Genomic DNA, 12204 nt, shown 5'->3' with positions numbered 1-12204 from the left:
CACATCTGACTCTTTATGTCCCTATATGGAGTTTTCTTGGCAAAGATACTGGAGTGGTTTGCCATTTTCTTATCCAGCTCATTTTATAGATGAGGAAACTGAGGCAAACTGAGTCTTGACCCAGGTCACACAGCTAACAAGTTTCTGAGATCAGATTTGAATTCAGGAAGAGAAGTTTTCATTACTTTAGGCCAGACACACTATCCATTGCCTTTATCATCTTCTTAATTGAGTTCTGATTGATCCTATCCTATGATAAATTGATATCTTGCTATTATTCTTTTATATTTTATATCATCAAATGTCACCAAATTAGCATCTCTTCAGTGTTTGGCAATATGCTTTGCACACAGATGACAGAAGAGATAGGGATTGGATCTGTGATTTCATTGGTTTAGGGAACTCCCAAATGATGGAACTCACTTTCCTAAGGCAGATTGGCACCTTCTTTGTAATTTATCATTTTAGAGTGTCCCTTGCCTTGAGTCACACAATCAATATGTGTCAGAATTGGGACTTAAGCTCAGATCTTGAACTCTATCTGTTGTTCCATGTTGATGAATAAATGATTGTTGAAAGAAAGAAAGGAAGAGTCATGAATCAGGGTCAAAAAGGAAGAGGGATTGAGATTGGGACACTTGCTTGGCTAACCTTGGGGGGGGGGGAAGAAGGAAAATTCTGGAGCTCTGCCCCTAGTGATGATGATGGCATCTGGAAGGACCTGGACACTACTGATCATGGTATGCCATGCCAAATTTGACTTTCAGATCAGCATTGTGTTCTTGACTGAAGCATTTTTCCTGTTAATTTGAGGGAAACTCCACTGGCTCACTGGCTCAGGTGCTTCATATTACACACTTTCAATGAGAATTTACTGAATATCACTTTTGAAGTATGAAGTGCCTGAGGTGAAGCCTGACAAGGACTGTGTCTAAATATAGTCTCTCTCTCTCAATGTGTGCTTCATGTTCCATCACTAGCAGTTCCATTGAGAGTCCCTTTTCTTTTTATTTTTTTCCTCAGTTATAATAATGTGAGTTGTTTTGGGGCAAGGGCATCTACTTTGACTGGTCATCCCCATTTCCTGGGAAGTCCTCTTGAGATCAAGAATCTTTTCATTAAAAAAAGAATCTTTTCATGATGGGGAAAAGTGTTTTATGAAATGTAATGCCATTGAAGGAATCTGCCCTGGGAGTAATGAGACTTTAGGCTTGAAGTCTTGGCTTTACCATTTATTAGCTATGTAACCTTGGACAAGAAGTCATCTTACCTCTCTAATCCTTGGTTCCCTCATCTGTGAAATGAAATGGACATGAGCTGGATGATCTCTAAAGTCTCTTTTAGCTCTAAATTCTAAGATCACCAAAAGTCTTTCAGATTTTCTCATTCTTATATTTTGTGGTCTTGAAATCTTTCATGTTAAATCTCAAAAGTCAGGGAATGGTTTTACTTTCCAAATTTAGGAAACATCTTTAACCTCTTCTTGAGTCTAGAGGTGTATTGAAAAGGCCAGGGTATTCTTTCAGCGTATTTATAGCATCTCATCCTCATTATCATAGCAGGTTAAATTAAAGATTGTTGAGCCCCTGGAATAACAATTCCTTCTTCCAACCTTTCCCTTCATCCTGTCTCCCACTTTTCTCACCACCAAATCTGACTTTATCCTACTCTTATTAACTCTTTAGGACAGAGGGTTTATGTTTTTAAAAATTGGATATTTAATCAAATAAAATTTTTGAAGTTAATTTTTTTTCAAATTCCCCCTTTCTTCTACCCCCTCCCACAGCTGAGAAAACAATAAATTCCAAACCCCTGCTGCAACATGTATAGTCAATTTTAAGCAAAACAAAATTCAGCATTGGCCACATCCAGGAAAAAAAAGTTATGTCTCATTCTGCACTCTGAATCTATCACTTCTTTATCTTTCATCATGAATCCTCTAGAATTGTGGCTAATAATTGTGATGATGAGAGTTGGAACAGATTTTCTTTCCTACTTTTTGCTTTTTTTCCCTGCAAGGCAATGGGGTTAAGTGGCTTGCCCAAGGCCACACAACTAGGTAATTATTAGGTGTCTGAGGCTGGATTTGAACTCAGATACTCCTGACTCCAGGGCTGGTGCTTTATTCACTGTGCCGCCTAGCTGCTCAAGTCAGATTTTCTTAACCTTGTTTAGGCCATGGGTCCCTTTGGGAGCCTAATAAAGCCAATGAACAAAATAATGTTTTTAGTAACATAAAATAAAATATATATTATTACAAATAAAATAAATTATACTGAAGTGCAGTTATTAATAAATATAAATAATTGTAATTAATATACTTATTTTACAATAAACGAAACCATTAGTTATTAATATAGCATTAATAATATATTTTATAAATATAACATATATTATACATATGTAAATAAGTAAATAATGAAAAAGTTTAGAGAAGGTTCTTCTCTAGTAAGCCCTTCAGATTTTCCTCATCTTGTCTTGTCCTGTATTATCTTCTTCCTCTTTCTCTTTTTGGAACACCATGTCCTTATTTGCTTTGCATTTGAGACAAAGGGCTCAGTCCTAGCCACTCTTAACCCCTCATCAGAAGGGTTTTCACAGATCTATTGGCATTTGTACACCTTCCTTCACCTCAGTCTATGTGAAAAGGCAGTTGATCTTTTTTACTTCTTGTCTGTGCATAGTATAACTAGTGCAAAGATTGCTGGAGTTTTTATTAGGAATATCTGAATTCATATCCTGACTCTGATACTCATTAACTATACCATGGGCAAGTCACTAAACCTCATTGAAACTCATTTCCTTCCTTTATAAAATGGGGATAATAATGTCTTGAAGAGTCATGTATCTGAAAGGAAATATTATAGGTAAAATTCTTTGCAAATTTGAAAATGCTGTATAAATAATTATCAATTATTGTTATTTTTTTATATCTTGTTGGATTTGATCTTTGATTTCCAATAGTTTTAAAAGATGATAAATCTAGAAATAGAATGAACATTAGAGTCATCTAATTTAACCCTCTCATTTTTCAGGTGAAGAAAATGAGGCCTTAAGAACTAAGTGATTTTTCCAAGGTCCCACAAAAATGAGTGGAAGAACTAGGATGAATCCAGGTACTCTGACTCTTGGGCAACTAGATGATACCACAGTGCATAGAGTGTTGAATCTGGAGTCAGGAAAATTTATGTTATTGAGATCAAATCTGACCTCAGTTACTATTTGCATGACCCTGGACAAGTCACTTAACCCTTTTTGTCTCAGTTTCCTCATCTTTAAAATGATCTGGAGAAGGAAATGGCAAACTATTCTAGTTTCTTGGCCAAGAATACCCCAAAATGGGTCATGAAAAGTTCCATACAGTTGGAAAAATGCCTGAATCTCTAACTGTAGATCAAATACTCTTTCTACTGTACCTAACTGAATGGCCATGTTATATTTTAACAGCCACTGCCAGAGAGGAAAGTTGTGGCTGCCATGATTGCATGGCATTTTTGGTATTGCTATGACTGAGCATTCTTGATTTTTGCTAATGGTACAAGGTGGTAGAAGAAGGAATAAAAGGGAATAAAAACATATACTAAGACTGCACTGTTGCTGAACTCTGATGTGACAGCAGATTTATGTCACCAATGTCTTTTTCCTTCCTTCCCCCCTCAAAACATTAATTAATACTCACTTCCTTCAGGCTGTCTTTCTTGAGATCTTTCTTCATTAAAATTCTTTTGTTATCCTTCCATATATAATTTTTTTAGGTTTTTTGCAAGGCAAATGGGGTTAAGTGGCTTGCCCAAGGCCACACAGCTAGGTAATTACTCCTGACTCCAAGGTAGGTGCTTTATCCACTGTGCCACCTAGCCGCCCCACCTTCCATATATAATTCCTGAACTGTTGGGTACTTTTATTTAATCTACTATTTAGATTAATTTAAACTTGGTTTTGGAAGAATGATTTTAATTTGAATACTGTATATTCCAAACTAGATTTTAAGTTACTTGAAAGTAGGAAATTGATTTTTACATTTCCTCTAAAAATGATCATAGAGTTAAAACTCAAAGTATTTTGGCAATCATCTAGTGTAAGTCCATCATTTTACAGATGAAAAGAACTGAGACCAGCAAACATCATATGAAATGCCAAAATCAAGTGGTTAATAAAAAACAGAACTGAATTTGAACCCAAATCCTTCGAGTCCAAATCTGGCACTACTTCTATGAACCAAATTATTTCTCAAAAGAGGGTTCAAATTGCTGTTAAATAAAAATGATGTTCTATTTCAGTTTAGGTATTTTAAATACTATTCAAAGATCTTCTTCTCACTGCATATGTAAGCTTTGTGAAAAATATTTGCTTCAAATATATGTATGTATGCATATATATATATATATATATATATATATATACAATAGCAATTTATTTACAAGATAGTGAGATACAAATTAGTATGAATGATTCATCCCAAGAAGTGGCCAAAATGTCCAAATATTTCCAATTTGCACTGTTTATTTCCCAAATTATGACTTCAAAGAATGAGAAATTAAATACCTATGATTACTTCACAGGTTTTATTATTCACACTAATTGGGACCTAAATGTACTTATTTGTATTCATGATAGTTTTTTCCCTCAATGAAATGTAAGCTCCTTGAGGACAGAGTCTATTTCATTTTTGTTATAATCTCCCCTAGAGTGTAGTACGTGTGATACAAATCAGGTATTTAATGAGTTTATCAAGCTAATTTTTGGGAAGATCATTGTAGTAGAATCAGTATTATATTAGTAGTCAGAAGAAATGAGTTCTAGTCTTGCTGCTCACTTGCTTCATGACTTTGTGGAAGACCCTTTATCCCCTCTGAATCTATTTCCTCAAATATAAAGCAAGAGAGGGGTCCTTTTCAGGTCCAAGTGTATGATCCTTTGATCTTCTTGGGGTTGGACTATATAATCTTTAAATGTCCTTTCCCACTCAGCTATTTGATTCTCTATTACTACTCTGAAATTCTATGATCCATGTGTGTATGTGTAAATTGGGAACAGAGAGTGGGAGATAAATGAGTTGACAAAAAAGCCTCGTGTCTTTTTTTCTCCATAATAATCTCCAAGCACTTTACAGAAGTTAGACCATTAAGCCTGACATTCTTTGAAATAACTAGAGGAAATATGTAGTCAGTTGGTGGACAAATAGGGAGATACAGACATAGAAATGTTATACAAATTTCTCAAGGCATTTTGAGACAAAACTAGAAGCAAGTAAGAGAATCTTAAATATTAAATCTGGAGGGATTCTTAGCAACCATTTAAATCAATCCTTTCTTCTTGCAGATGGGGAAAGTGATGCCTGGAGAAGTTAGATGGCTAGCCCAAGGTTTCAAAGCTAAGAAATTGTGGGTCTGGGACTAAAACCCAAATCTAACTCCATTATGGCAGTGAAACTGAGAGCTTTTCATCTTTAGTGTAACTCACTCTCCACTTAGTTTGTCTGCATTTCAGATGACATGGTAGAAAGCCTTAATTAATGCCCCAGGAGAATTCTCTGAAAGTTTATATTAAGGGAAGATTAGTCCCTTTAATTTGATTTGGTTGCCACCATTAGCTGAATCCAGATAAATCTAATCACCAGAAAACCAGCTTTAAAAAAAAATAAGACAAGCACTGGAAGAAGCTTGCCTTTTCAGTTGCTATAGCTATAATTATATACATGTGTTATTTGATAGACCTTACTGGTGTGTGCAAGTCAGATAAATGACTGAAAAAAACACAGCAGGTCAGTGTGATTAGCTAACATGCAAAAGAAGGTATAATTGAAGGTTCTGCTTTTTTTCTGTGCCCATATCATAGTCATGGTGAATCACCAGTAGTGTTTGGCCAATAAGGTTATTTTCCCTTAAGTATATTTATCCTTAAGAGGATAGAATTCTGGACCTAGAGTCAGGAAGGGTCCTTTTCCTGAATTCAAAACTGGCTTCAGACATTAGCTGTGTTACTCTGAAGGAGTCATTTAACTCTATTAATCTCAATTTCCTCTTCTTTAAAAATGAGTTGGAGAAGTAAATGACTAACTACTACAGTTCTTTTGCCAAGAAAATTCCAAATGGGGTTATAAAAAGTCAGATAGAACTGAAAAAATGACAACCACAATGGAAGTCTCAGATAGTTCAATCAGTCAATCAAAAGCATAAGTGAGCAAGTTCTTAATCTGTTTGAGAGATGGAAAAATGCTCTGGTCATTGGATAAAGTCAGCTGAGACCACAAAGGAAATGTTTTTATTATTGAGAGAATTAGATATAGTCCCAGTAAAAATAACTAACAAATTTAGAAAGACAAAGTCCAATAGAAGGTCACTCTAGTGTCTTTAGTCAAGTCTTGGAGTGGGAATTTCTTGGAGAGATGAGAGAATTTTTCTTTCCATCTTCCCTGCCCCTATGCATCTTGAGAATTCAGGTGGTCCTAATTTCCCATCAGAGCTCCCTCTGGCTAAGGGCGTCATTAGTAAAGTCTAATAACTAGGAAGAATAGCTGTCAGAAAGACAAAGATCTATGACAGAAGCAGTGCTTGTAGCAAGTTATGGAAAATTTTTTCCTGAAAATGGTAGCAATTTTAAGGATCATGACTACTTGTGATAAAGAAAAATCCTCACTATGGGTCCTACAAAGACCTCTATTATCTATCAGAGAGTTATGAAACCTCATTAAAACTCAGCAAATGAAGAAAAGGAATTCTAGTAACAAGTAACTGTAAGCTATCCCTTTGCAATAGATGTCTCACATTATTGTACAATGTTTTAAACCCATCTCCTAAGGGACAGTATATATGTATAGGGTGCATTATCTCCCCCATTTGAGGGAAATATTTTGTCGCAATTATTCTTCTATATCTGCTTAGTAAATACACTTTTCTAAAAGTCATTTGAGGCTACTGGGTCTTGTTTATCAAGGGTCTTGTTAAGGGCAGAGTTGTTGTTTGTCTGTTCTTGAAGAAGACCATGACACCAGGAAGGAGATGTCATGACTTGCAGATGAATTGGATTCAAGTGAAGGAGGACGATGCAAAGTCACCAGCCTCGCTCTTTCCTCTGGAGTATCTGGGTCCAGTGCCAAGATATAAACCAGGATGACTAGAGATGGCCCTACAAGCAGTGGGAGGCCTTGACCTTTTTAAGCTAAGGTCTTTCCTAGGTCTCAGTTTGTCTGAGGCAATGTCCATTCAGTAATTAAGACTAGTAAAAATGGGACAAAGAATGGTCTCTTTTACTTTGTCAAAAAAAATCAGCCTGGGAGGGAAAGATCTTCAGGGTTTCTGACCAAAACAGAAACAATTGCTATTTACTCACTCTGAACCATCAGAATGCAAACAGTGGCCAAGTGAGACTTGGGTTAGGACATATTATTGACCAGCCAATCATAGACAGAGTGAATTGGGTTTAAGGCATGGTTCATATAAAAGAAATATAGCCCATGAGATCCAATATATCTCTGTAGTTTCAATGATCAAAATTTATATTTCTTTGGGCAGAGCATGTCCACATGATTTTTATGTGGAAAGAAGGAAAGGAGGGAGAAGGGAAGGGAAGAGAGAGAGAGAGAGAGAGAGAGAGAGAGAGAGAGAGAGAGAGAGAGAGAGAGAGAGAGAGAGAGAGGGAGGGAGGGAAGGAGGGGGAAGGGAGGAAGAAAGAGAGGAAATGGAGGAAGGAAGAAAGGAAGAAAGGAAGAAAGGAAGAAAAGAAAGAAGGAAGGAAGGAAGGAAGGAAGGAGCTCCATGGTTCAATTCAAACTGGTCACTTGGGTCCCCAGTGGGGTAGCAACTTCCCAACTCAAGACCTGATGCTCTGTCTACTGTACCACTTGACTGCCCCTGAATAGATGACCACCACATCTTACTTATAAATAGCCCCAATTTATCTTCTGAATTCTAGGCATACATCACCAGCTGCTTGCTGAACATCTCTGTCTGATTTCTTACTGGCATTTCTAAATCACCATGTCCAACATAGAGTTGACCATCTTTCAAGCTCCTCTTAATATTTCTCTATTTCTATTGAGAAATAGGAAGCTGGGTGGTATAGTGCTTGGGGGGTGGGGGGAAAGGAAGCAAGATTGGGGGGAAAATTGTAAAACTCAAAATATATAAAACCTTTCTAAAATTAAAAAAAATACTGGACTTGGAGTCAGGAAGATTTGTGTTCAAATTCTTCTTCAGTTTCTTTTGTGACTCTAAGTAAGCCACTTAACCAACTGCCTACCTTGGTTTACTCATCTGTAAAATATGCATCTGCTTCACAGGGCTGTTGTGAGGATTAAATGATATAATATATGTAAAACACTTAGTAAACTTTAAAGAATTGCATAAGCAGTGATAGCTGTTGAAGGCACTTTGAATCCCTGGGATTCATAACCTCAGCATCATCTTTGTTTCTTCCTTATCCTTTAATCCTTTCCATATCTAATCAGTTTTTAAACTTTGTCAGTAATCACAACAATCATAGAATTTTAGAGTTGGAACATCTATCAGGAGTGACCGGTCCAATCCATACTTAAGGAAAGAATCTTTTTTTTTTTCTTTAGGTTTTTGCAAGGCAAATGGGGTTAAGTGGCTTGCCCAAGGTCACACAACTAGGTAATTATTAAGTGTCTGAGGCTGAATTTGAACTCAGGTACTCCTGACTCCAGGGCTGGTGCTCTATCCACTGCACCACCTAGCCGCCCCAAGCAAAGAATCTTTATGATAACATATTAAACAAGTAGTCATACAACTTTTGCTTGAATTCTTCTAGTAGTGGGGATCTCACAATCTCCTAAGACAGTCTATTCTATTTTTAAATAATGCTAGTTATCAATCTTCCAAGACAGTCTATTCTACATTTAGATAAGGCCAGTTACCAAAAAGGTTTTCTTTTTTTCAAGCCTGCATTTTCTTTGTTGCAAATACTGGTCCACTGATAACACTTCTTTGCATCATCCTTTCACTCCTCCCTGATTCCATTCTCTCTCCTTTCTGATTCATCTTTTCCTGGTTTAGGTATCAGCACCATGTTGGTATGTTGGTGTCATAACTTTTTAATTCATCTTCCTATGAGCTGCTGCAGTCTGAGTCCTGTCATTTGCTCAGGTACGTTTTAGGAATTCCCTATTATTTTTAGACCAGAGTTTCTTAATTTTGTGTGTGTGTGTGTGTGTGTGTGTGTGTGTGTGTGTGTGTGTGTCCTGGATGCGGTGGGAAGCTTATGAACCCTTGCTCACAGTAATGTTTTAAATTCATAAAATAAAATGCATAGGATTATACATAGAAATACAGTTGTGTGTATATATATATATATATATATATATGCATACACATATGTATATTTAAAGTTCAGACACACCAGGGTAAACTAAAATCAAACCACTCAGTCTGACACTTCAGGGCAGACTGATACCATCTTTTTCCAGTTTTATTTCACATTTCTCTCTTCTATATACTTTACATTTCAGCCAAACTGGACTAACTGTGCTCCATCTTGGCATTCACCCCCCCCCCCCCCACCATCAATGTCTACTTCATTTATTTGCCTAAGCTGCCTCACCAGGTAGAGAAGGCATTTACTCATTTCTCATTCCCATAATCCTTAACTTCATCAGGGATTCTCTGGTGCCATCTGTTCTATAAAGCTTTCCCTGATTTCTTCAGTTATTCATGTTGTCCTTCCTCAAGTTTACTTTGTACTTACTAAGTTGAGTACTCATGCTCCTTGGGGATAGAGACTGTTTCACTTTTGTTTCTTCATATCCAACAACTAGCACAGGGAATTTTAATTTTACATTTCTAACCTCTAGAGTTTAGCACAGTGCTTAGAACATAATAATCTTTAATTTCATTTTTTATCATTCATTCGACAGTATCTTATGATTTTTAGTTACTCAACTATTTGCTTATTTACTATTTTCCTTAATCCACTCTCATGGCATAAAAAGCCCTATTTGGCCTTGAGAACAATTTTTACTTTCCAAAACTTAAATCAATTTTGATATGTTAATAGCTATTAACCTAAACAACATTATTAGAGAAAATTACCATCAGGTTGATGGCAATATTGTCAATGTAAACTGGAAAACTGTGAATGTCCTGACCATCATACCAAATAGAATGGAAGAATGCTGTTTTCTATTTCCAAGAAATGGAATAATAATTTGGTCAGCTCTAATGAGTTGATGAGTTGATAAGCTGTCAGGAAAAATTATTCAGTCAAAAGCCAACCAGCTAATGAGTATAAACTCAGGCTTTTTAACACGGAATTTGCCTAAGATGTAATGCTTCAACTTTTTTTTTCTATTGATTTTGGAGATTGAACCTTTCAACCTGGGATTCCAATTGTGGTATGATTTTGTTGACCCAGTGGTAAGGTGATGTCCCCCCTAAAATAATATCAAGAATTGAATAAACTAGGGATCAAATTTATGTATTTAAAAACTGTCATTGCTTTCACAATGATTCCATCAACCAAATTTATGTAGACTGAAAGGTATAGACCAAGCTTTTTCACCCCTCATTCTCTCCCCCTTCCTATTTTAGAGAAGTATAAACTGAAGTTTAGAGGAGAGAAACTATGTGCCCAAGGTCACATGTAAATAAATATTAAATTAAATATTAAAAATAAATAAATAGAAAATAAATGGCAGAGTCTCTCTAGTTTTGTCATTCAATTATTTTTCAGTCATGGCTGACTCTTTTGCAGTTTTCTTGGCAAAAATGCTGGTCTGAATGGTTCCAACTCATTTTACAGATGAGGAAATTGAGATAAACTGGGTTAAGCCGGGGTCACAGAGCTAAGAATGCTTTCCTTATTATTATATTGCAACAACTCCTTTCTCTTCCAGGAGAGCGAAGCTATATCAAGTTTTTCCATATGGCAAACTAGGAGTAAAGAGTACAAGATGTCCCCTCATTGGGAGTGGGTGGAAAACTACTTCATGGTGGGAGAAATAGAAACTTTAGCAAAGCAGCACAAGGTTGCTCCTGGGGACATGGGTGGGATCAGAGCAAGGGAGGATAGAACTCACAGAACCTCTGTGCTTCCTAAATATATTACCTATTTTTGCTAATTTGCTTTTATTCTCTACAGTTAAAAGCCTTCAGCTACTTTTAGTGGGGTGGGGTTTGGGGGGGTGTAGTTTTCCTGGTCTTATAATGGCTCTGAGCAAGAAAGTAGAATTCTAGACCAGGCTCTGGTGCTAACATTTATCCATTTATCACCCTATATATGTCTTTTAACCTTACTGGTCTTTTTTTTTTTTTTTGCAAGGCAATGGGGTCAAGTGGCTTGCCCAAGGCCACACAGCTAGGTAATTATTAAGTGTCTGAGGTCGGATTTGAACTCAGGTACTCCTGACTCCAGGGCTGGTGCTCTATCCACTGCTCCACCTAGCCACCCTTTAACCTTACTAATGTTAATCTCCTCATCTGTAAAGTTAGCAAATGGAGGTGGGTCATTTTAAATGCATCTTTTAACTCAAAAAAAAATCTGTGATTTTTAACTAGTTGATTGACAGAAATCCTTATGAAAACATTTTAATATTGGCAATATACTTAGAGTATCTTTCATTTCTGTAACTCAGATGCTACTTAATAAACATTAGTGGGCTAACTTCTGTTCTTGGCTACTTGCATGAAAGAGAGAACTAAAGCTTGGTTTAGGCAGAAGCTCAAAACTCCCACAGACCTGGGGAGATCAGACAGAAGGTAGGATGTACTATTGTGGGTGCTCTCATCCCTAAGATTCTTGGTATTCAAAATATACAAACTCCCAGTCTTCTAGAAATAAAGGATACACTACTTAAAGAGAACAATTTCTCCATGGTTCCATTTACTGTGAATTCCTCTCTCCCTTAATTAATCTAGAGAGGAAATAATATGCATTTATTTATTCCTTCATTAAAAAAGTTGTACTGTCTGCAGAGCACTGTGATGGGTGCTGGGATTGATACAGATGATACAAGATAATTTTATCTGTCCTCATGAAGCTTACAGCCTAGGAAATCAATAAAACACAATCACAAAATAACTTAAACAACCAATATTATACCATAAGTTCATTTTTAGAGTTGTGAGGCAAAATACTATGTGAGATGTAGCAGAGAAAGCTTTTTTTTTTTTTGCAAGGCAAATGGGGTTAAGTGGCTTGCCCAAGGCCCCACAACTAGGTAACTATTAAGTATGAGACCGGATTTGA

The 12204-nt window shown here is 36.4% G+C and overlaps 1 protein-coding gene across 2 annotated transcripts in view; it reads right to left on the bottom strand.

The window, feature by feature from the left end:
• The window catches only part of RASGRF1 (Ras protein specific guanine nucleotide releasing factor 1), a 212815-nt gene that overhangs the window by 194616 nt on the left and 5995 nt on the right, over positions 1 to 12204 (bottom strand). Inside the window, exon 2 of one of the 2 annotated variants that reach the window (XM_074231921.1) lies at positions 4817 to 4819. The exons of the other annotated variant lie outside the window; for it this stretch is intronic. Coding sequence (XP_074088022.1) covers positions 4817 to 4819 — 3 coding nt within the window. The remainder of the gene's footprint in view (positions 1 to 4816; positions 4820 to 12204) is intronic. 2 annotated transcript variants of the gene reach the window in all.

This window comes from Macrotis lagotis, chromosome 4 (genome assembly GCF_037893015.1).
Source record: "Macrotis lagotis isolate mMagLag1 chromosome 4, bilby.v1.9.chrom.fasta, whole genome shotgun sequence".
NCBI classification, from domain to species: domain Eukaryota; kingdom Metazoa; phylum Chordata; class Mammalia; order Peramelemorphia; family Peramelidae; genus Macrotis; species Macrotis lagotis.
This window is presented reverse-complemented; position numbering and strand designations above follow the sequence as displayed.